Raw genomic sequence first — 23,464 nt, 5'->3', positions numbered from 1 at the left:
TCATTACAGCTACTGAATGATGACTTCAAAATGCATCGAAAACTTCACTTTTTCTAGAATCTGTCTATTCAAATTATTTTCTTGAGCCATACTTTATAATTATAAAAGTAGTTCAGTTATTAGTTCTTTAACTTTGAATTTACACTTTTATTCTTATAATCTAAATTTCCATTTCTATTTTTAAAGGTCTTATATTATACGCTGTTTAATCAATTTCACACAGCTGTGAGATGTCCAGCTAAACTGTATTCGAAACTAATCTGTGGTCCTGAATTTCAGCAGTCTAAAAGTTACTCAAATTAGCTATACTGAGAACAGGCTGTTTCTGTGCTTGCACCTTTATATGCTAATGAGCTCCATCTGTCAACACCTGTTACACGCCCCTCACACGGGGAGGATGCGGCTAACGGCAACGGAGCTGGCACGTGTCATTGGTAAATGAAATGAAACCACAGTCCCCTCTGTTCTTTTTTTGACTGGGGCAGAATGTAAGCACTTATTAATTTGTACAACCAACGTCTGAGAAATGTGCATGTCTATCTCTGAGCTATGTCATTGTTACAAACTGCTACCTTACCACTGGACTTGCCAAATTTCATCTTGGGAATAAATACTCCCTTATCCGGGAAGAGGGGAGTGTTCTCACACAGATGGGGCTGGGCTATGCAAATCACTCCTGTTCTTGCTTCTTGCTGATTCTGATCGTGTTTGAGCACCGTTTCACCAGTGGGTGGGCTGCAGTGTTTACCTCATTTTAGGAGTTGTGAGACTTAGGGAGGACCACAATATATCAGTAGAGACCAGAAAAATGTGTTTCTCATATTATGACCCCTTTAAGCAACTTTGAACGTAAAGGCTTGGTGGTCGCTGCCATTGGGCTTGAAGTAGTGTACATCCTGGACGAGACATAAGACCAACACATAGAGATGAATGACCGTTCACACTCACACCTGTGAGCAATTTATAGTGACCAGTCCACCTACATTGAATATTTTTGGACTCTTGGTGGAATGCAAAGTGCCCATGTGGGAAACATCATCATGTCACACCAATCAGAGGCAGAGTTTGGCAGGTCATGGTGTTGCCATGACCTGTAAAGGAGCAACAGTGTAGCTGATAATGTCTGTCAGAATCAAATAACTGGATGCAGGCCAGTGTTAAAATCAATGGATGTTCCAGTTTCCCTAATCTATAATATAAGGAGATCACGTCTCATGAGGTTTCCAAGAGCTGTGTTTTAATTGCCCATCAACATGGAAGCTTTTTGGAACAGTTTTGACTATATTTTTCCCTTACTTACTCAATTTTAAGTGGCATGGGACAACAAGATAGTTATATAATTGGCATTTTTAGCAGTCACCTTCCCTCTACCTTTGTAAGGCTTGGACAGTTTGTCTATTTCAATCAGCCCCTCTATCTTCCCTGTTTTTTATGCATACACATTTCTACAATCATTTGTTTGGTCAGCACAAAATGTGGGTTGGTCTGATCCAAGGAATATCTCAATGCAGGGCATGAGCTACAGGTCATGTGTGAGGAAATGACCCTGGTGTCATCAATAAGTATTTTCTGTTAAGGAACCATGTTGCTAACTCGGAGACAAAGAGAAGAACAAATCATGTTTAACCTCTAAATCAAACGTTAGAACGTATGGAAATCAAATGAGTATCTATAGAAAAAACCTATAAAACATATATTTTGCAAGAATATAAACAACCGCTCACTTATGCCTACTGAGGTGCATCATTCCATTCAGACTGAAAAGATCAGAGAGAACCACTGATGCGTGCACTTATCTTTGTTTTTTAAACTATGTTTTTTCTTGCTTTGCCTCAGAAATTGTTATTTCCACATTTTTTGGCACTGTGTCGACCTAGTTCTATGGTTGGGTGAGGAAGTTAAGAGTAGAAAGACATGATGTCTGCATTTGCTTGCATCTGTTCTTTACTCATTTATTTCATGTAGATGTGTTCCAACCTGCTGCACCTCACAGGTCAAAAAATGTCTCTCAAATAGCAAGTGCATGTTTGTACCATCGAGAACAGACAGTATTCTCCTTTTGCTCTTAAGCCCTGCTGCTTCTATGTTGTTTGTTTGTCCTCCCGGTCCCCTCTAGCACAAGGGTCAGTTCAAGTCATGTAAATACTTTTTCACTGACTCTAAAATAAATGTCTGCACTGAAAGAAGAGTCAGTATCTCTGGTTCAAATTTGTGGAATGGATTAAAAATGCATTGTATTGAATGAATGTCCTGCTGAACAATGCCAGGATCACTTATATGAAGTCCAAATTTTTGTATGGATTATAACCTCTACACTGCTTTTTGGGAAATTTGCTGAATTTTAGATGAGGAAATTCTTGTATATGCTGGAAAATCTAAGGGATCTTCAGAGACAGGCTGCTGACTAATTATTCACACAAAGAGGTCAAAAGTAGGGTGGCTACTTTCTTGTGTCCATAATGACAGCCTGGGAGGGTGTTAGACCAAATGGATTCTGACAGAGAGAGGGAGGAGAGCTGACTGAGCGTACTGGGCCTCAGAGCCAGGATTAGCCTCTTTGCCCTTGTCTGGATAGAGTATGAGCAGAAGAGAGATTCATTGTGGGGCAAAAAGGATGAGTGGACACGTTGCATGAAGCAAAATGTATCAAAGACAGAGTGGACAGAAAACCATTTTGGTGAAAGACAAAGGACAGCAAAGCAAATCAACATTAGAGGAGCATAAATAAGCCGAAGTCAGCAACTCTAATAAAAATCTAGGTGGTCAGACATTGTTTTTCTGTCCATTTACAAGTACTGTACATATGACTGGAGCTGTAATAAGTATGTATGAGGTTGGGTTGTGACATCATTTTCAGATAAGGTGCATTTTACCTGTGACATTACTTTTGTGTTCTATTTTCAGTCTTTGACATGAGTGTTCTTATGTATATGAATGGCCACAAGTACTTAAATCATTTTTTTGGTGAAATAGTTATGTAAATGGCCTCTAAATGACTTTGCCTGTCTTATGTTGGTTTCTAGAAGACCACATTTTCTGTATAAATACACAAAGAAAATCTTGATTTTTCCGGGGATACTAATTAGGGACCTCTTAAAGACCTAAAGCTTGTGAAAGTTGAATCTGATGGGTCTAGAGATGGTAACTCAATAAAGGGCACGATGTTTATTTGACATTGATAATAATATGAGTTTCTTAGATGCTAGTATTTAGCACCACTGAATGGAAAATGACTTTGCTTTTGAGCTTCTCGACAATTGCAGAATTATGAAACATATGATCCCACCCATCAAGCACACTTATTTTCTAATATATATTTTGATCCAAATCGTGTTGATGTTTTTTTAATGTGAAATACAGACTGTCAACCTGTATTTGTATTGACTTCTGTGCCTGCTTTATCCAATTACTGTGAGACTCACAAGAAGGGCAGGAAATGAGAAGCCCACACAGACTGAAGTCTGTTTATACTTCTTAACTAGAAAGGATATAACAATATAGGGATTTCATTAACTAAATCACTGTTTATTGATCTTGTCAGTTCCATATGAAGTAAATAAAACAAAATAAAGTCAGTTAATTGGATTACCCAGATATTATCACATTATTGCTTTCTACACTGAATGGATAGCCCAGAGGAAGATCTACAGTATGGTTTGTTTTTATTGTTTACTTACCTTCGGAAAAAATATTTCATTTCCCAATCCATGAAGTACTTATCAACAATTAATTTTTACTTGAGAGCAGTAGTGAAATATCTAGAAGACTTCTTCGAGAGCTCAGTCACAATATATACAGTACATTATATAAGTGTTCTACCACCAGTTCTACCAAACCCCAGAGTGTGGTGGGAACTGGTTACCAAGAATGTTTACATAAAGACATTGACCATTGCTCTGACTCTGAGACAGAGCCATGTACTGCTGACAGACCTCCTTTAATTCTGTTGTTCATTTTCCTTGAAACAGTATTTGTTGTTGAGTGTCTGTGCTGCCTGTCTTTGTGTTGCCAGGGGCATGCTTGGTAGAACATGATGTACAATAAGTACAAACACTAGGATATGGAGGACTTATGGGGACTAACACTGGAGCATGTCAGGGTTTGTTTGGGTTATTTTTGTCTTATTCAGACAAGAAACAACCTTTAAATTGAGGGAAAAAAGATTAACTAGAAATGAAGAGGATATGTAACAATAATAGAAGGAAAGGTAAGCTCAACACAAGCTGATTTAATGTGATTTATACTTGATCATATCATGTGTTCAATGATTGACTGACCCATGAGTTGGTGTAATTAATTGCAAGGGATTTCTTTTTTTTTCTTGTAGTTTTCTCAGTAAGACTGAGAGACATACTTATTCAATCAATAGCAAAAAAAAGAGCTCAAAAAATGGTCCGGGAAAACTTCAGAAGAAAAATAAAAGCTTGTCATTTTATAATAAAGTATAATTCTAAGCTGCACTACTTCAAACAATTCAATTTTAGTAGCACACAAGCTTCTATGATGAATATTACAGCAGGATTATTATCAGACAGAACACTGGCTGTTTTTTGAGCATATGGTAGATAAGCATCTAAGATGAAGTTTGATGGATTTGCAGAATGCCAATGGCCCCTAAATGGCGTAGAGTTGAAGGCAGTTCTGTAAGGTTGCAGTTCCTCTTCATGTACACAGAATGTTGTTATACTGTACAACAAACATGCCAGGGTTAGACACTGAAATCTAAGCAATGATTATTTTGAACCCCATGCCCTGTGGACTGAAAATACCCTTGCCCTTCTTGCTTGCACCCCGACTGCATTACCTATTGATTTTCTTCTCTCAGAAATGCTCAGCAAGGTCAGAGAGACCTTTGAAGTCTTCAGCAGGATCCACTCTTTCTGAGCCTCTGTTCTACAGTGCTTACTGCCTGCTGTTTTCTTTCTTATTAGTTTCTTCCTCTACTGTTTCCGCACACTTTCACTCTCAATCATGCGAGCCCATCATGACCCTTGCCAAATAAGTTATTCTGTTCTCTGGGGAGCCAAGGAGAGTAAGAAAATGTAGCAAGGAGCTTAGATGTGCATGTTAGGGGAAGAACATACATGCTATTCTGCAGCAGGAGTTCTGCTGGTGAAAATAGCCCAGCATAAATGCCAAATTCATCCAGTGTTTCATCAAAAGTGAGATGAAAAGAGATTCAAATCATGTAAAGAAGAGACAAACATCATTATTCGATTTCAGCTTCCTCAAAGAGAAACAAATTATACCATGGTGTTAGACTCCATCGTCTGCTTCAACCTCTTTTTTTTTTTTTTTTTAGAAAGTTATATTTGAGATTGAAATTTGAGTTTTGTCATAAAATCCAGAAAATATAAGCAATGAAACAAGAACTTTTAGCGTTAACAGTGGAATATCTTACATCTTTTATCAGTAGTGTCTGTCGAAAAAAACCCTCATTAACAAATGTCAAAAGAGGCACACGGTGTAAATGGTATGTGTTTTTGTCATTATGTAGGAAACATAAATGCATATAAATGCATAAACATAAATGTGTGCTTTAGCTTTTGTTTGTGTGCTTGTCCTCCAACTCTTTGTTTTACTAGGATCCAGGCCCATTTTTTTCCTCCTAGTGATAGTCTTACCTCAAGGAATCCACTCAACAGCTAACCTCATTCATTTTCATTTGTGCTGCTCAGTGCTGTTTGGAAGGTGGCCAACACCCTGCTTGCTTATCGTCAACAACTTCTACAAAGACGCAGGGAAGAGAGAAAAAATTTGACACGAAACTAAAACATTCAAACTGAGAAACAGAGTAATGACAGAAGGAATGAAGACTGGATAAAGTGGATGGTTACAGGCTGCACAGTGAGGAAGAGGTGATGAAATGATTCAGCACACAGGGATTAACATTGGTATTTGAAGATTTGCTAGGAAACGGGACACATTCATAGATCATTAATGTGTCCTGTTTGAGCTTGTGTTACTACCATCGCTTCCTCCTTCGCTTTGCTCCCTCTACTTAATTTTTCATTTAATTTCTCTGTAAATTTCCGGGGAGGTTGATGCACCCAAAAAAATATAACTGAGCAGATTAACCATTTACTTCCAACAAGCACTATCTCTTTCTCACAACAAATGTCCCTTTTGGAGCTTGCCCTTCATGTGACTTTTGATCTAACTTGGAACACAGCCCTGGGTTAAATGAATGCAGCCAGCAGGCAAAGTGATAATGAGAATTCAGGTGAGGGAGGAAGTGAATTAGGGGTCTCCAAAAGAATTGGGTACAAAACAAAAGGATCCATAAATAGAGCAGAAATGCTGGACAAGTTAAATAAATACAAATGGAGAATAATGGATGCCGTTGCCTTTGTGCTAAGCCAGATGAATTTCAATCCCCCCCTCCAGAGTTTGTATTTATATATTTTCTTTTTTATGTGACAGCTTGAAGCCATGTCTGTTTGTCTGCCTAGTCTATTATGAATGTGATATACCATTCAAAATGAGCTTTGGGTGGTTAAGGCCTCTTCTGTCCAGGTAAACAAAGGCTTCCCAGACTAGATACTGAAATATACCCTAGCTTCGCCGTGCATTCAGCGGATTACATTTCATCCAGGAGACGAGTGCTCCAAACCCTTGTGGTTGCTATGCCTAGCCCTGCCCCCTTGCTGCACATAATCGCTGCAGCTTGAAAGAGCTCATAAATCAGCCTACTACAATATACTGTATGTAGAGGGAAAAATGTGTACCCCTGGCATTTGAGATGGCACTGTGCCAACCTATGCGCAGGCCAGTTCCACACATTGCATTCAGAAAAGAGAAAAAAAACAAACTGTTGGCTTACTGTGAAATGTGTGTATCAGTGTGCCCTCTCACTATGGCCCTCCCTCTTTTTTTGAATGTATTAATAATGGTGTTTGGCAAGTTGTAGATTGACAGCTTTGCTTTCCTTTGTCTCCAATAACCGTGCTTACAAAAGGAGTAGCAAGATTTACAAGTTAATGCATTTGTATCTAATTTCAAAATTGCAGAAGGAATAATGCATGAATAATTTCACTGTGTCCAATAGTACGAAATAGCGGTTAGCTCAATGCTAACATAATATGGACGGGCTAGCGCGTTAGCATTTTTGGCGCGATACCTACCCAGAAGGTATTCTAAAGAACGACAGGTCCTTCTCTCCGTGTCTTTTTGCTGTTCTGTTGGCACAACCGTTCACCGCGCAGGTAACCATGATACTTTTGGTGTTAGTCTAGAAGTCTAGAATTGCATTGTTTCTTATGGCTGCCAAGCTAAGTTGTTCGCCAGTGACGTATGACGCCCACGTGACCACTGAATGCGGAGGCTGCTGCGGGGCAGATTTTAAGCTTTTTTGACATTTATTTTTTCTTCTATTTTTCATAATAATGAATAACATATACAGTGATACCTCTACTTACGAATGACTCTACTTCAGAAATTTCTCAGCAGGAAAATATTATCTCTACTTACGAAAGAAATTTAGACTTACGTAATGTAAAAACACAGTATCGGTTGATACTTGAATCTCCCACAGGTTCGTGAACGCAATATTCTCATAGCTGCTCTGCCATTGGCTATTATCTATTACATATCTTCCTGGCATCCCATTGGCTAAGAGGGATGCCACTCCACCTCTGTGTGGAGCTAGATCGGTGCTTATGGAGTGTCTCGGCATTCGGCACTCAACCCGTGAGGTGGTGATAGTTTTGCGCAAATATAATAACTTTTTGAGTACGTATTCGCTATGGACCCCAAGAAAATGACAGAGAAAAGAGGAAAAGAAAAGATGGAGAAAAGAGTTTTTTGTCCGTATAAACAAAACAAGAGATCACAGAACAGCGTAAGAAAGGGTTGCGTTTGGTTGATCTCGCCAAAGAATATGGCCGAAAAAAACATGTACAATCGCCACGTTATTAAAACAAAAGGAAATTTAAGGAGTTTAAGGCATTGCGTGGGTGGTTGGAGAAGTTCAAAAGGAGGACTGGAATTCACTCTGTTGTTCGGCATCGTGAGATATGAGTGCATGAACCAAAGAGGGCAAAAAACAATGAGGACAGCTGTTGAAAGGTAAATGACCGTCACTATTATTCTTTATTCTTTGTTTTTTACATTATGCACAACTCTCATTTATTGTGAAATAATCTAATCGTAACATGTATTTGTTACATGTTTTGATGCATTTTTATGCTTTATAAAACATTAATGTCGGAATTTTGTGGGCTTGGAACGGATTAGGGCATTTGCATGGAAAATGCGTCTCTACTTACGTAATTTTCTACTTACGTAATTTCTTCCGGAACCAATTAATTTCGTAAGTAGAGGTACCACTGTATGTCACTTAAAATTTACTTTACTGTCCCTTTAAGAGAGGCCAGAGTGGACCAACAGATATTTAATGAGCCCTCCCCATACTGATATTAAACCACCTTCTATCTGTATTACCTTTTCCCACACTCTTATTGACCATTTAAAGCACTTTTGTGTCTCACGTAAGTCCGAGGCACATGGAACATAGCGCACTTCCGGGTGCTGTCAGCCAATAGAATGAGCGTACGGTATTACGTGACTTTCTACCAAAAGTTCACGATGAGGTGAAACAGCGAGCGTTGATGTGTGAATGCGCGAGGGCACACTGTATACCGCATTATACAAAAGTGGCTCATTATAATACACTTCAAAGGGCAATGGCTATACTGCAAGGTCTGTTCAGTTGTTTTTTCAATGCCATCAGGCTTTCAGCTTCACAGTGATTGATAAAGTAGGGTCCATTATTTTCTGATGTCTTTTCTTGCATCTACATACTATCTGTTTTTCTCATCATGCCAGGGAAGATGAATGTGTTTGACTTAAAACTAGGGTTTCTGCTAAACGTAGGAAGCTGTTCATTGATGATCTGCAGGGCATTCATTCAGTCTCAGACCTTTCCTGGGAGAAAAGACCATTGGCCTTCTTAGGCTGATCAATAGCAGGATCCAAACACTCCTACACAACTTGCCACTTTGTCTTTGTCGTTAACTTTTTTTCCTCTCCTGTCAACTTTGTTTTCATTCTTACCCTGCTCTTCCAGATAGCAGTTATATAAAGATATAGGTTTTAAAATGGATTGAGCTTTGTAACTCTTTCATTATTTTGAAAATTTTAATGGTTGGATATGTGACTGCTTTAATTTAGAACATACAGGTTTCTTTGTTACCTTATTATAATTATCGATTTAAGAGACCTTTAACTCTCCTTGTTTGTGCCTCACTTACCTCTAGTGCGAATCATAGTCATGGATATTCTATCATTAAAAATGATTTAATGCAGCATTTTTGCTGACTTCCCTGTTACACTTTTTTTAATCCACTGTTCCTGTGTTCACCACTTCCCCTGACCCTTCATCTTTCCTCAGCCAAGGTCAGGTCCAAATGTGCCCCCACATTCTTTGCCTGCGCTAATGGTGTCCACTGTATCATAGGACGCTTCCGTTGTAATGGCTTCAGCGACTGTCCTGATGGAAGTGACGAGGAGAACTGCAGTGAGTCTTGTGCTATAAAATCTACAACAATTTGTCTCATACCATGGCCACCAGAAGTTACAGTCTGTTTAATGATGTACTGTTTCCTGTCATAACAGTTAATGCTGTAGTTTTACTGTTTGTCATTTAGTCTGCTGTAGGTTTAGTAATGAATATGCACTTAAAGGCAATTAAAGAGACAGCCCAGTCTTTCAATTTTAGATTTGAGTCTAATCATCAATTACAACTCAGCTGTTCAGGGAATATGCATCTGTCAGAGAATAAGAAAAAGTTGGTTTGTAATCTAAACCAGATATCAAGTACAAAAAATACTGTGCGTGAATCAGATTAATACCAAAACAAACCAACAACAACTGAAAGTTAAGCAGTTTATAGACAGGAAAATCATCACCCAATGTTTGGTCCAGATTAGTCTATAGTGTGCAAAGACAGATCCACTCTTAAACCTCATGATCCATTCATGGGTAATCATTTTTGTGTTGATCATTTTCAAAGATGTTAAAATGAGGACAGTTATACCATGGTTTCACTTGAAGGTTTCCAGTTGAAATAACTGTAGCTGATGAGAGACAATTCTCAGCCAATCAACAGTAAACAATTAAATCAGCACTTAAAATTTCTCTTCCGGTTGTTGCTGACAGATGGACAGTGGTGACCATGTCTTCTTGGCTATTTTTTCATCCACACCAATTTCCTGTTTTCTTGTTTTCTCACTGTAAAGTATGCCAATTGGAACAGCATGTTATTCCATCATTTTGCTCACGTTAATCGTTACACAGGTGCTTCTTCAACAATCATGGGAGATGGTGCATTCATTGCTTCCTCAGACACGAGACACTGCATTGTTAGCTGATACTTTTTTTTTTTTACCTAGTAGCTTGTGCATGTTGTGATTTGAATGTCAGTGGAGATCATAATTACTGTGTGAGTGTACCTAATATTTTTAAAACTCTTGTAATGTGTGCATAGCTTTTTCCCTCCACTCTCTGTTTGTGTTCCACTGTGAAAAACAAAATGAGAAGATGTTGCTTACAAATCTGTACATTGTGCAGTGATTTTCCAAAGTCGAAGAAACCAGTTTCTATAAAGTCTGCGTTTCCTGCACCGTTTTCTTTCATGCCGGTATTTTTTTATTATTCAATCTCCTGACTCTGCACCTTATAAAGAACTGTACTTAAATACAATGGTACCTTTCTAGACCAGTCAAAGTGCTTTACAGTACTAGTCAGCATTCACCCATTCACACAAACAGTCATGCAGTGATGGTATTCACACAGTTGCATTTCGTCAATCACTCACACACTAATGGAACAACCACTGGGAGCACGTGCAGTTCAGGATACTTTTACGTGTAGACTGCAGAGACTGAGCATTGAAACACCAAACTTCTGTTAAGAAGACTACTGTTCTACTACAGCTGAACAACACATTAATTAATTTTGCCTCTCAGACTTGTAATCCATTGTTTTACGGGACTGAAGGACAATGCACTGTAAAGCATTCTTGTAATATGCATTACTAGACACATTTTGTCCTTACACGACCCTTTCCCAACTTTCCCATTTGAGATTTTGCATTAAACTAATCAGTCACCATTGTCAGGCTATGTTCTTACCCTGCAGGCCCGTGTTTACAAATCTAATCTAGCCATTTAAATGGAGCTTGGCTCAACACCACTGTTTAATTGTCTGGATCTTCTCACAAGATAATTCTGTCTCATTTCTCAGAAGCTAGATCAAACACAACACCAGAAAGTGTCAGGAAATTAAGTGGATGTGCCAGACAGGATTGTGTTTTTCTTTTTGCTATTGTTGTTTTATATGAATTTAATTTGAATTCTGTCAGAGTTCCTAGATCAGTTGCCATATTGTCTCATGCTGTTTTTAATCTTTAGTTTCTTTTCTGAAAATTCACTTTAAAGCTTATTACCTATGCAATTATTCTGCCATATTTAAACATATTAAAGTCATTTTAGAGGGGATGAGATTAACTAGCGAACAAAAATAAGCTCAAATTTAAATTGCTACCATGTCTATTTATTTATGTTTTTGCCTTTGAGTCATCTTATTTTTCCTTGTCATTGATGAAGTTATTTTTCCTACTGTGGCGCTGTGTTACAATTTCAAATCTGACCTATGAACTGACTCACCTTTAACAGGCAACCCACTGGTATGCTCAGAGGCTCGCTTCAAGTGTCAAAATGGTCACTGCATAGATCGCAGCTTCTTGTGCAATGGCCAGGACAACTGTCAGGACAACAGTGATGAGGAGCACTGCCTAACAACAGCAGGTAAGTCATTTAGTTAAGTGTATGAGGAAATGTGAGTGAATAAAGACAAGATTAACTAGTTTTCAAGCTATAAATGGAACATCCATTCTGGCACTAGTAAGGGGACATTCAGCCATGAGAATGAGAATGATTTTGTAGCAAAGTACTGAATTATAGAGATTAGAGGTATTACCCATACCTCACGTTTTCAACTGTTCAACCCTAATTGCTGGGAATATTGGATGCGAGCCAAGTGAACTGATTCAGAATAAGTTGAATCTTCTTGTTACTGTATTAAGCTTTTCTATTAAACCACTTGAAATAGTGAAGAATTTGGAAGACTCTTCTTCTTTTCCTTTCCACTTTTCCCTTCAGGGGTTGCCACAGCGAATCAGTTGCCTCCATCTAACCCTGTCTTCTGCATCCTCTTCTCTCACACCAAATACCTTCATGTCCTCTTTCATTACATCCATAAACCTCCTCTTTGCTCTTCCTCTAGGCCTCCTGCCTGGCAGTTCAAAACTCAGCATCCGTCTACCAATATATTCACTATCTCTCCTCTGGACATGTCCAAACCATCTCAGTCTGGCCTCTCTGACTTTGTCTCCAAGACCTCTAACATGTACTGTCCCTCTGAAGTACTCATTCCTGATCCTATCCTTCCTACACGCTTCTTCACCTCTTTTCCACATTCTCCATTGCTCTGGACTATTGACCCTAAGTACTTAAAATCCCCCACCTTCTTGATCTCTTCTCCCTGTAACCTCACTCTTCCACTTGGGGCCCTCTCATTCACACACATGTACTCTGCCTTACTGCGGCTAACCTTCATTCCTCTCCTTTCCAGGACAAACCTTCACCTCTCTAGCTTCTCCTCCACCTGTTCCCTGCTCTCACTGCAGATCACAATGTCATCTGCAAACATCATAGTCCATAGAGATTCCTGTCTAACCTCGTCTGTCAGCCTGTCCATCTCCATGGCGAACAAGAAGGGGCTCAGAGCTGATCCCTGATGTAGCCCCACCTCCACCTTGAACTCCTCTGTCACACCTACAGCACACCTCACCACTGTCTTACAATCCTCATACATGTCCTGCACCGCTCTAACATACTTCTCTGCCACTCCAGACTTCCTCATACAATACCACAGTTCCTCTCTGGGCACCCTGTCATAAGCTTTCTCCAGATCTACAAAAACACAATGTAGCTCCGTTTGGCCTTTTCTGTACTTCTCTATCAACATCCTCAAAGCAAATACTGCATCTGTAGTACTCTTTTTTGGCATGAAACCATACTGCTGCTCACAGATACTCACGTCTGCCTTTAGTCTAGCTTCCACTACTCTTTCCCATAACTTCATTGTATGGCTCATCAGCTTTATTCCTCTTTAGTTGCCACAACTCTGCACCCTTGTTGTTAAAAATGGGCACCAGCGCACTTCTCCATTCCTCAGGCATCTTCTCACTATCTAAGATCATGTTGAACAACCCAGTTAGGAACTCTACTGCCACCTCTCCTAGACACTTCCAAACCTCTACAGGTATATCATCAAGACTGACTGCCTTTCCAGTCTTCATCCTCTTCAATGCCCTCCTCACTTCATTCTGGCTAATCTTTGCTACTACCTGGTCAACAACAGTCACTTCTAGTCTTTCTTCTCTCTCATTTTCCATGTTCATCAACTCTTCAAAGTAGTCTTTCCATCTTTCCATCACACTACTGGCACCTGTCAATAGACTTCCATCCCTATCCTTTATCACCCTAACCTGCTGCACGTCCTTCCCATCTCTGTCTCTCTGTCTTGCCAACCGGTATAGATCAGTCTCTCCCTCTTTACTGTCCAACCTAGCATACAAGTCATCATAAGCCCTTTGTTTGGCCTTTGCTACCTCTACCTTCACCTTACGCTGCATCTCCCTGTACTCCTGTCTACTCTGCTCAGTCCTCTCAGTGTCCCACTTCTTCTTAGCTAACCTCTTTCTCTGTATACACTCCTGTACCTCCTCATTCCACCACCAAGTCTCCTTATCTACCCTCCTCCCAGATGACACACCAAGTACTCTCCTAACTGTCTCCCTGATCACATTAGCTATAGTTGTCCAGTCATCTGGAAGCACCTCCTGACTACCCAGAGCCTGTCTTAACTCCTTCCTAAAAGTCATGCAACGCTGTTCCCTTTTCAGCCTCCATCATTTCGTCCTCTGCTCTGCCTTTGCCTTCTTCATCTTCCAACCAGAATTTCTCCTTCTCCGCCAGCTCACATCCTACCTGTGGAGCATACCATCTAACAACATTGAACATCACACCTTCGATTTCTAGCCTCAGACTCATCACTATCTGACACTCTTTTTACCTCTAGGACATTCCTAAAAAAATCCTCCTTCAAGATAGCTCCTACTCCATTTCTTTTCCTATCTATACCATGATAGAACAACTTGAACCCTGCTCCTAAACTTCTAGCTTTGCTACCTTTCCACCTGGTCTCCTGGACACACAGTATGTCTACCTTCCTCCTCTGCATCATGTCAACCAACTCTCTACCTTTTCCTTGTCATAGTTCCAACATTCAACGTCCCTATACACTGAGTCCTATACTCTTGGCGTTCGTCTTCTCTCTCTTCCTACGAATACACTTTCCTCCTCTCCTTCTTCGACCAACAATAGTCCAATTTCCACCGGCACCCTGTAGGTCAACAGCACCCATGGCAGTCGTTGTTAGCCCGGGCCTCGACTGATCCGGTATAGAAGTCATAGGTTTGATTCTCATATTTGATTTGGCAAAATTTTTACGCCGGATGCCCTTCCTGATGCAACCCTCTGTATTTATCCGGGCTTGGGACCGGCACAATATGACACTGGCTCGTGTCCTCTTGCAGGAGACTCTCTTCTCTTATTATGTCACATCTTATGATATTTCATATTGAGTTCTGTGATTCATAGCCACATTCAGAGAGCGTATTCATTCAAGGCCTACTGCGATGTCAGTTTGTTTGACCTTTGCAAGAAATAACAGCGCCACAACAGACGTCTGCATGAACGAGTACGCAGTTTTGACAGAACAGTTGTGATGTTATAGCAGTGTGTTCAGATTTGTGTGTCCGCCCCAGAATTTTTAAATGTGCAAGAAGTCAGTTATTTGAATAACCAACTGAGGTGTAGCACTAGCTGAAGAGATACTATATATCATGTGTTGTGTACTATGTCTTATTGTGGAACGCTGGTATGTGCTGTGAATACAAGTACAGTAATGAGGTATTATGACTCTTTCAGTTGGTCCAATATGAAAAAATCGAAAGGGTCACGGAAAAGGGAATTTATTTCAGTGTCATTGTCAAATGACAGTAAGCTAAATGTTATGTAAAATGAGCTGTTGGGATTATAATGTGTTTTCTTTTTTTTTCGTAATTTTGAAGAACATTTTGTTGACTTTGTATCGTATCACAGCACTATCTGACCTGATAGTGACTCTGATGTCTTCTGGTATAGAATGATGTATTCTACTGGCAGCCTCACTTCTCACAGCTGCTTCCACTGTGGCACAGCACTTGGCTTCTGTCAACGCTTCAGCTGTACTTCCACTGGCAGACCAACATGATTTCTGCCAGCAGCCTAACCCTGGTGTCCATTTAACCCCAGGCAACCAAATGTGTACTGCTGAAAAAAAAACAATGAGTGTAACCCTGCCCTCCTGTCCAGATCATTGAACTAGTCTAAAAAAATGTCAGTGATAACAAAACAAATAAGTGTATAATAGAAAAGTGTGTCTTGCAAAAAAAGATAATGATACTCTGACAGCATCTCAATCCCACAAAACAGTTGTATTGTTACCAATACAGTGGTACCTCTACTTACGAAATTAATTGGTTCCGAAAGAAGTTACGTTAGTAGAAAATGACATAAGTAGGCACGCATTTTCGATGCAAATGCCCTAATCCGTTCCAAGCCCACAAAAACTCCAACATAAATGTTTTATAAAGCATAAAAATGAATCAAAACATGTGACAAATACATGTTACGATTAGATTCTTACACAATAAATGAGAGTTGTGCATAACGTAAAAAACTAAGAATAAAGAATAATAATCACTGTCATTTACCTACCTTTTAACTGCTGTCCCCATTGTTTTTTGACCTCTTTGGTTCATGCGCTCCTATCTCACGATGCCGAACAACAGAGTGAATTCCAGTCCTCCTTTTGAACTTCTCCAACGACCCACGCGATGTCTTAAACTCCTTAAACTTCCTTTTGTTTTAATAACGTGGCGATTGGAGATGCATTACGGCCATATTCTTTGTCGAGATCAACCAAACGCATCCCTTTTTCATCCTTTTCTATGATCTCTTGCTTTGTTTGTATGGACAAAAAAACTCTTTTCTTCGTCTTTGCTTTTCCTCTTTTCTCCGTCACTTTCTTGGGGTCCATAGTGAATACGTACTGACAGAGTTATTATATTTGCGCAAAACTATCAGAAAACCTCAGCATTCGGTTGAGTGCCGAATGCCGAGACACTCCATAAGCACCGTTCTAGCTCCACACAGAGGTGGAGTGGCATCCCTCTTAGCCAATGGGATGCCAGGAAGATACGTAATAGGTAATACCCAGTGGCAGAGCAGCTATGAGAATGTTGCGTTCAGGAACCTGTGGGAGATTTGAGTATCAGCCGATACAGTGTTTTGTGGTAATATTTTCCTGCTGAGAAATTTCGTAAGTAGAAAATTTCGTAAGTAGAGACATTCGTAAGTAGAGGTATGACTGTACTGGATTAAACAAAGCCAGCAGAATCTTGATTCAGTTCCAAGAAGCTAAATGATTCTGATTAACAGGCTCCAGAAAATGAACATAATAGAGTCTGGTGCACTTTTCAATATAAAATAAAATAAAATCTGAATTCTGCATTATTTCTTTGTTGAAAAAAACACATTCTCCAAATTCTTGTGGGAGATAATTATTCTATGTACTATGAGGTAGTCTACTATCTAAATTTAATAAGCCAATGTACTGTTATTTTTTTTATTCTATATAATTAGTGAAGCTGACATTGTAATATTTATTATCTTTTCATCTGTGTGTATGATTTGAAAGCGGGAGAGATGGAAGGTCTATCCATCATCACAAACTCACCATTTGTAGACTCCATAGCTCGATGTTGAGCCACAATAAGAAGGAATTGTATACTGATGCAGAAATATTGATCTATATCTGGCTGCTCTCCATTTCCTTGTTGACAAATGAACAATACCATCTCCACAGCCAACTGCAGAATGTAGCTGTGTCTTGTTACGGTATCTGAGACGTTGCAGCTTAGATGTTAGCCTTCAGAACAAACATTGGCCACCGTTTGAAGGGCTGAAATGGACCAAATGGTGGCTGTTGACCAAAAACATTTGTCTGCTTATGTTTAATACATTGTGAGGTAATGGTAATTACATGACTATATTGCCATTTATCATGTTTTATCCTAACACCCTTTTGCACCTCATGAGCTGAGATAGATATTATGAATGCTGCACTCTGAGTTCTTCCTTACCACAATTTTTAGAGGCTATGGTTTACTGAGGCCTGATTTTCAGCGATCCAGATGAGTAGTTTTCATGTTTTCAATTCAGCTCTCACACAAATGCACCAGTGTTCCCACTTCCAAGCCTCCTGTCAGCACTGATTTTATAGTTTTATTTCTATGCATGCAGCACAAATACTTCTAAATGTTCTCCCACTTATTTTCCTGATGAAAACTTGTAGCGCTGAATAAACAACTGTCAAGGAGCTTTGAGCTCCGTGTTGCTGTGACCCAACTGATGAAGAGCAACTCAGATGTTTTTCTTTTAGTTATTCATCGTTTTATCCACACCCTCTGCAGAGTGAAGGTGCCGCTGTGGCTTGACTTTCTGCATTTCTCTCCTACACACCCGTGCAAGCCTTTTTCTATAATAAGCACAGACCTGCAGGTGACAGATAAGGCCCACAATATCCTCACTCAACACACCAGAGTACAGCATCTCCTTCCTCTCTTTGCTACTTCCAGCACAGTTCAACCCTACTTTCTCCTTATCCATAATTGCTTGTTTCAGTGTCTTCTCATTTGGCTCTTTGATTTAAATAGTCTAGCGAGAGATCATCATGCAGCCAGTCAGACATATCACTGTATTTATAGTGTTTGCTTATCCTGCCCCAGAGGTGTTTGATAATTAGACCCACAGACGAAGTACTATGCTGTAAGCTCTTTTTCTGCCTCCATCATTTCTGCTTCCCCTCAGAGTGATTTTAAACAATTTGGAACAACTCAATATGAGCAGAACAGCGCAGAACTTTATTGTGTCATTTTATCATATAATGGGTAATAGATTTTTTAAAATAGTTAAATGGTGGTAAAGAGGCGAACAGTACTGGTAATCTAACAATCCACAATCTTCAAAAATTCATCAGTGCAATCACCACGCAATCAAAAGTAGCAGGGAAAGTGAGGCTGGAATAGACTACACAGATAAATTAGTGATACAAGCAACACTTAAACATAATATAGTGAACCAGTAGAGGAGTTGTGAGCAGCAATGAATAGTAATGGGCTGGAAGACTGGAGTAAAGCAGAGAGACACAGGTGATTTTGTATGGAGAAAAGGATTTAAATAGAACTGAGTGAGGGGTAGCGATAAACCGGATCCATTTCAAGTCGAGCCCTGAGGCCTAAGCAGTGTAACTCTGGAAACATAAATGGCATAACAGTTTGCAAAGCTGAGCTTCTCTTTGCTCTCTCCGGTCTTTTCTGGCCACTTATAGCAAAGCAAAGAGTGTTCAGTGATGGAGGACATGTTCTCCTTTGAAACAAATTGCTGTTGAAACAGTGCTGTGGGGCTCACAAGACGTGGTCATATACTGGGGGAGTACTCGCTGAAAGCAAATGCGCATTTCTAGGTAAGCATGCTTATGATTCCCTGACCATACTCATGCACAATCATCCACTCACTCACAGAGAGCCACATTGCATCTGACAGTGATTGTTCTGCATGTTTAATTGGAAAACATAACGTCAGCCTTCTGAATAAACTTTCTGAAGGTCATAACACTGACAAGTTAAAGGAGTGCAGAATTTAACAGCATCTACAAAACTCTGAGGATCCCCTTGGAGACATTAAAGAAAAGTAATTGATTTAAAATGCATACATCAGCATCCCACGTTATGCATTAATTAAAAGAATTGGAAGAAGAGTATCAGATGGCATGGTGACTGGAAGTGTTTCAGTGATTAATTCTCACATCTCCTCATCTCAAAGAAGCTTAATCTCAACCTTTTTTTCTTAACTGAACTTGTTGCGATACAGAAATAGAAGCACGGTGAAGTGATGTGAAGGTAGTAACAAGGCATGAGGGCTTCAAAGGTTCTTTAAAGCTTTTTCTGTTTTTCAAGACAAGTTATTCTTTGTGTGGTCACAGGGATTGAAAGAGTTTGCATTTGTTGTACGTGTCCTTGGTTTCCAAAGTGCACTTAATCTTCCAGTGGATGACACACAAAACACACAAAAATATGTTCTTTAGAAAAAACTAAATGAAGCAGTGGTAGTAACGCTTACAGTCCTGCATTAAGTGTCATACTGTAGTGCAGCTTTTTAACATCGCATGAGGAACATTCTGCTTTTAGCTGCATCTCCTCTCAGCTATTTATTTTGATGTAATTGAAATGATTGGAAAAAAAGGAAATTAACGGAAATGTAATCTTAAGCATCAATAAATGTGTTAGGTTTATGTAAACAAAAGGTACGACATTAATTTTGCAAACTCAAATACTTCAGAATCACCTGCATTTGATCTACATCATTTAATATGTAACTTGGATACTTTTATATTGTATCCCAAATAAATCAATTTACATGTGGAGAAAAAGTACAATACATTGTAAACAAAATTATTTATAGTTGCCCAAGACCCAAGGGTGGATCTTGGTTTACACGCTGCCTCAGTGTACTGCATAGTATGTCTTTAATAAAGTACAAACTCCTATGGAGGCAGATGGTAAGTCCCTCAGCAGACTAAGAATGTTCATTCAAACTATACTGCAGAGGCCAGGAAATATGACTGCAGCAGAACACTTGGCTCTGTTGTGGTTTTTAACAGTGAGCCTATCACAGTCGTCACTGACTGACAGATCCTAACAAGACCGACTGTTGGACTGCTACAAGATGACAATTAACATTAGTTTCCTTTGTGTCCATTGTCAAAATACTGGCAGCTGGCTTTACTCTTCACCCTGGTTGGATGAACTATACATATAGCCCTGAATATGAAAAAAATAAAAGTGAGAGCAGGAGAGAACATGTGTGTAATTAAATTGGCCTTTTTTTTCTCACTTTTTTGATGAGCAGTGAGAATCACTTCCACAGGGCTTTTCAAGGACATTCGGCAAGAAGACACATCTGCCCAGCTAAATAATTAATATGGCCCACAACCTCATATGCACAAACCCACCCACAGCAAAAATTATATTTTTTTCATCCTGGTTTGTACATCGAGTGCTGCTTTGTGCAAAGTGAAATTTTTTTATTATAAACTCCAGGAATTCACCCCTCCCATAGAGAGTAATCTGTGGATTTTTATTTGTTATGTCCTCCTAATGTTGTGTAAAAACTACTCCATATATTCACTAATTCTTCTACTTTGCATAAACACAGTAACACAGTATACAAACAACATTTCTTCAAAATCCTTGCCATTTACATGGCCAGTAAACACTAGGTATTCAGATGAGGATGGATGCCGGTGACTGTGTGCTGACATCGAGTAGTAACTCCTGTCTCCATTGGAGTCTCTTGTGAGCTAGACATTAATTAATACTGTCAGTGTGATATATAAAGAACAAAGAATGTCAGAGTGATTAAAAGTCCCTCATTTTTTCATCACTGTTGGTATCCTTTACCTTGCTAATAACCACTAACACATCCACACCCTCCCACACTGATTGCTGCCAGATTTTAGACCCAAGTTAATCTATGTGTAATTTTTGTGGTCAAGACACGTATGATGATGAGGTGTTAATCTCTAGCTGCTCCTCGCCAGTAGCACTGATAAAGAGTAGAGAGAGAAGATTAAGGTGTGGGTGGGAGCGTGAAGCGCTGCAAGGGGTTAAAATGTCTGTAGACTGACTTGTGGGAGTAGAACGCATTAATGCCAGTTCATCAGAGCCAATGCGCACTTACAGGAACAAATAGGGAAAGTTGCCCAAGGATGTGAACTTTGGTAAAATTTTGATTTTGTTTTAGTTGCTTGAAGCTTTTTCTCAACACTGTCGTGGGTTTTTGGCTGTTGTTGAAGAGATGAAGCTAGAGCAGCTGCCAAGATTAACTTTTCTTCTCCTAGCAAAAGTTGAAATGAGAGTACGAAATGTATTTCTGTCATATAATTTTGTATTAAATAAACTTCCAGCACAATAAAGGTGCATTTTACAATTATTCTGACCGTAGCATTAAGCATCTTTACTCTTATCCTCATTGAAAATGAATATTATACCTATGTTAATCATGGTGCATATCCTGCTGCAGTAAAATATTAAAATTTATTTTTACTTGTTTCCTATTCACTCTTTCCCCCTCACCGAGGGTAAAGGTGTAAATCTTTTCACGGACCATGTTTGCTGTTAGCTGTGGCCACACAGGGTTCTACTCCCCTGACCTGAGTCTGCATGAATTATCCTCATCCTTGAATTTATTTCCCGTCAACCGTTGCTATTCAAGCCCCTATGAATGAGCAACCTTTCCCTCCCAAGCATGTTCTCATTAAGTCACCATGGTGATGCTGGTCATGTGACGACCTACACCCACAGACTTCTTCTCCTTTCGGCTGTTCCCTTCTGGGGTCGCCACAGCGAATAAGTTGCCTCCATCTAATCCTGTCTTCTGCATCCTCTTCTCTCACACCAACTACCTTCATGTCCTCTTTCACTACATCCATAAACCTCCTCTTTGGTCTTCCTCTAGGCCTCCTGCCTGGCAGTTCAAAACTCAGCATCCTTCTACCAATATATTCACTATCTCTCTTCTGGACATGTCCAAACCATTTCTATATGGTCTCTCTGACTTTATCTCCAAAACCTCTAACATGTACTGTCCCTCTGATGTACTCATTCCTGATCCTATCCATCCTGGTCACTCCCACAGAGAACCTCAGCATCTTCATCTCTGCTACCTTCAAACACTACCTAAACTGTTTTTTGGTTGAGTTTTACTGTAAGTGATTTTGTTTTCTTTTCGTGAAAGTGGGTGCATGTGTGTTGGCAATTGTTTCCTGTAAGAATTTGCTGCTATTCTCTTTTAGTTTCTTCTTGTAACAACTAATGTAATAGATTTTTGGATGGATAAGTCACGGGAAAGTTCAAGCAGGCATAGAGAGAAACTAGAACTCAGTTTGTATTTGACCTGGCTTAATCGATGAAAGCCTTGCACCAGCCAAAAACATTCAGTCAAGGTCAATGACCTTATTTTAACCATTAGATTCCTTAAGTAACACCTTGAACCACAAAAGGGAAGAAAACAAGCTCATTAGCTCACTAATTTGTGCTCCTACAAGCATCACAATTGCATTAGTGTGTGTGAAGCTTGGCTTCAACTGCAGCATTTCCAAACTTCATCAACACTTGGCCTGAAAGACATGCTCCTCTCTGGGCCCTCACCAATTACTTGTTGGATGAATACAGAAATGAACACTTCAGCATGTAAAGTGTCTTTGAATCTCTCCCTCAATCTCTCTCTCTCTCTCTCTCTCTCTCTCTCTCTCTCTCTCTCTCTCTCTCTCTCTCTCTCTCTCTCTCTCTCTCCCCCCCTCTCTCTCTCTCTCTCTCTCTCTCTCTCTCTCTCTCTCTCTCTCTCTCTCTCTCTCTCGCTCTCTTGCTCGCTCTCACTCTCTGGTCAACTACAGTACTTTTTCTTTTGACCACACACTAGCTATTGTGATAAAAAAAAATTAAAAAAAACTGTGCCTCCCTACTCTCCATTGTGCTAACTGAAATATGACCCCCACTGCCTTCCTCCTTCTTCAACATAATCGCATTAAAGACCAGGAGGTGTAGAGACTGACCCAGAAAAAGATATTTACTGCTCTTGTCCTAGTAGCTGATATATGGTGGGAGACACTTTGACTATGTCAAACTTTAGAGATTTGAAAATTTATCAATCCAGTTTATGTAAAAAGAAACATTCATGGAAATTTTAATTACCTTGTTTCTAGTTTTGTTTAGACATGTGGTTTTGTTTAGACATGTGCTTTCATATCAATGAGGTAAAAATTGAGAAAATTATGACTACAGAGCAAAGACTCTCACAAAGTATGATTTCATGCTCTTGGGTCACTTGAATGAATGTTAGAGAAATTACAATACCTTGCTGTCAAGAGATGGTTTTGTGCCCAAACGTCAGTTTAATTTCCCCACACGTGTAATTTTTTTTAGTGATAATAGCTTTCACCATGTTTCAGGAACCCCATGTAAATAGCAGAATAACTTTTTACATTCCAACTTTTATCTGCTGCTGTAAATCAAAGTGTGATGAGTAATATATAGATTTTGTGGTGCCGATTTGCAGGCTGGAACAACTGGTGTGTTACAGGAAATAAGTCTTAAATATACAGTAAATGTAAAATGGTCAGATGCATCAATTCATCAAGGGTGGCATTAGCTCTCTCCATTAGGTCTTGGACT

The 23,464-nt window shown here is 39.5% G+C and overlaps 1 protein-coding gene across 4 annotated transcripts in view; it reads left to right on the top strand.

Moving 5' to 3' along the window:
* Positions 1–23,464, top strand: part of ldlrad3 (low density lipoprotein receptor class A domain containing 3) — a 79,235-nt gene that overhangs the window by 34,203 nt on the left and 21,568 nt on the right. For 2 of the 4 annotated variants that reach the window (XM_068312932.1, XM_068312929.1), the window contains 2 exons: positions 9,397–9,517; positions 11,676–11,807. In XM_068312932.1, the coding sequence (XP_068169033.1) occupies positions 9,397–9,517; positions 11,676–11,807 (253 nt within the window). Of the gene's footprint in view, positions 1–9,391; positions 9,518–11,675; positions 11,808–23,464 lie in introns of all 4 variants that reach the window. The other 2 variants (XM_068312930.1, XM_068312931.1) reach the window with 1 other exon arrangement.

The sequence above is a fragment of the Antennarius striatus genome, chromosome 4, assembly GCF_040054535.1.
Source record: "Antennarius striatus isolate MH-2024 chromosome 4, ASM4005453v1, whole genome shotgun sequence".
In the NCBI taxonomy this organism is placed as follows: Eukaryota; Metazoa; Chordata; class Actinopteri; order Lophiiformes; family Antennariidae; genus Antennarius; species Antennarius striatus.
The sequence above is the reverse complement of the archived record's forward strand: the minus strand, read 5'-3'. Positions and strand labels throughout refer to the sequence as shown.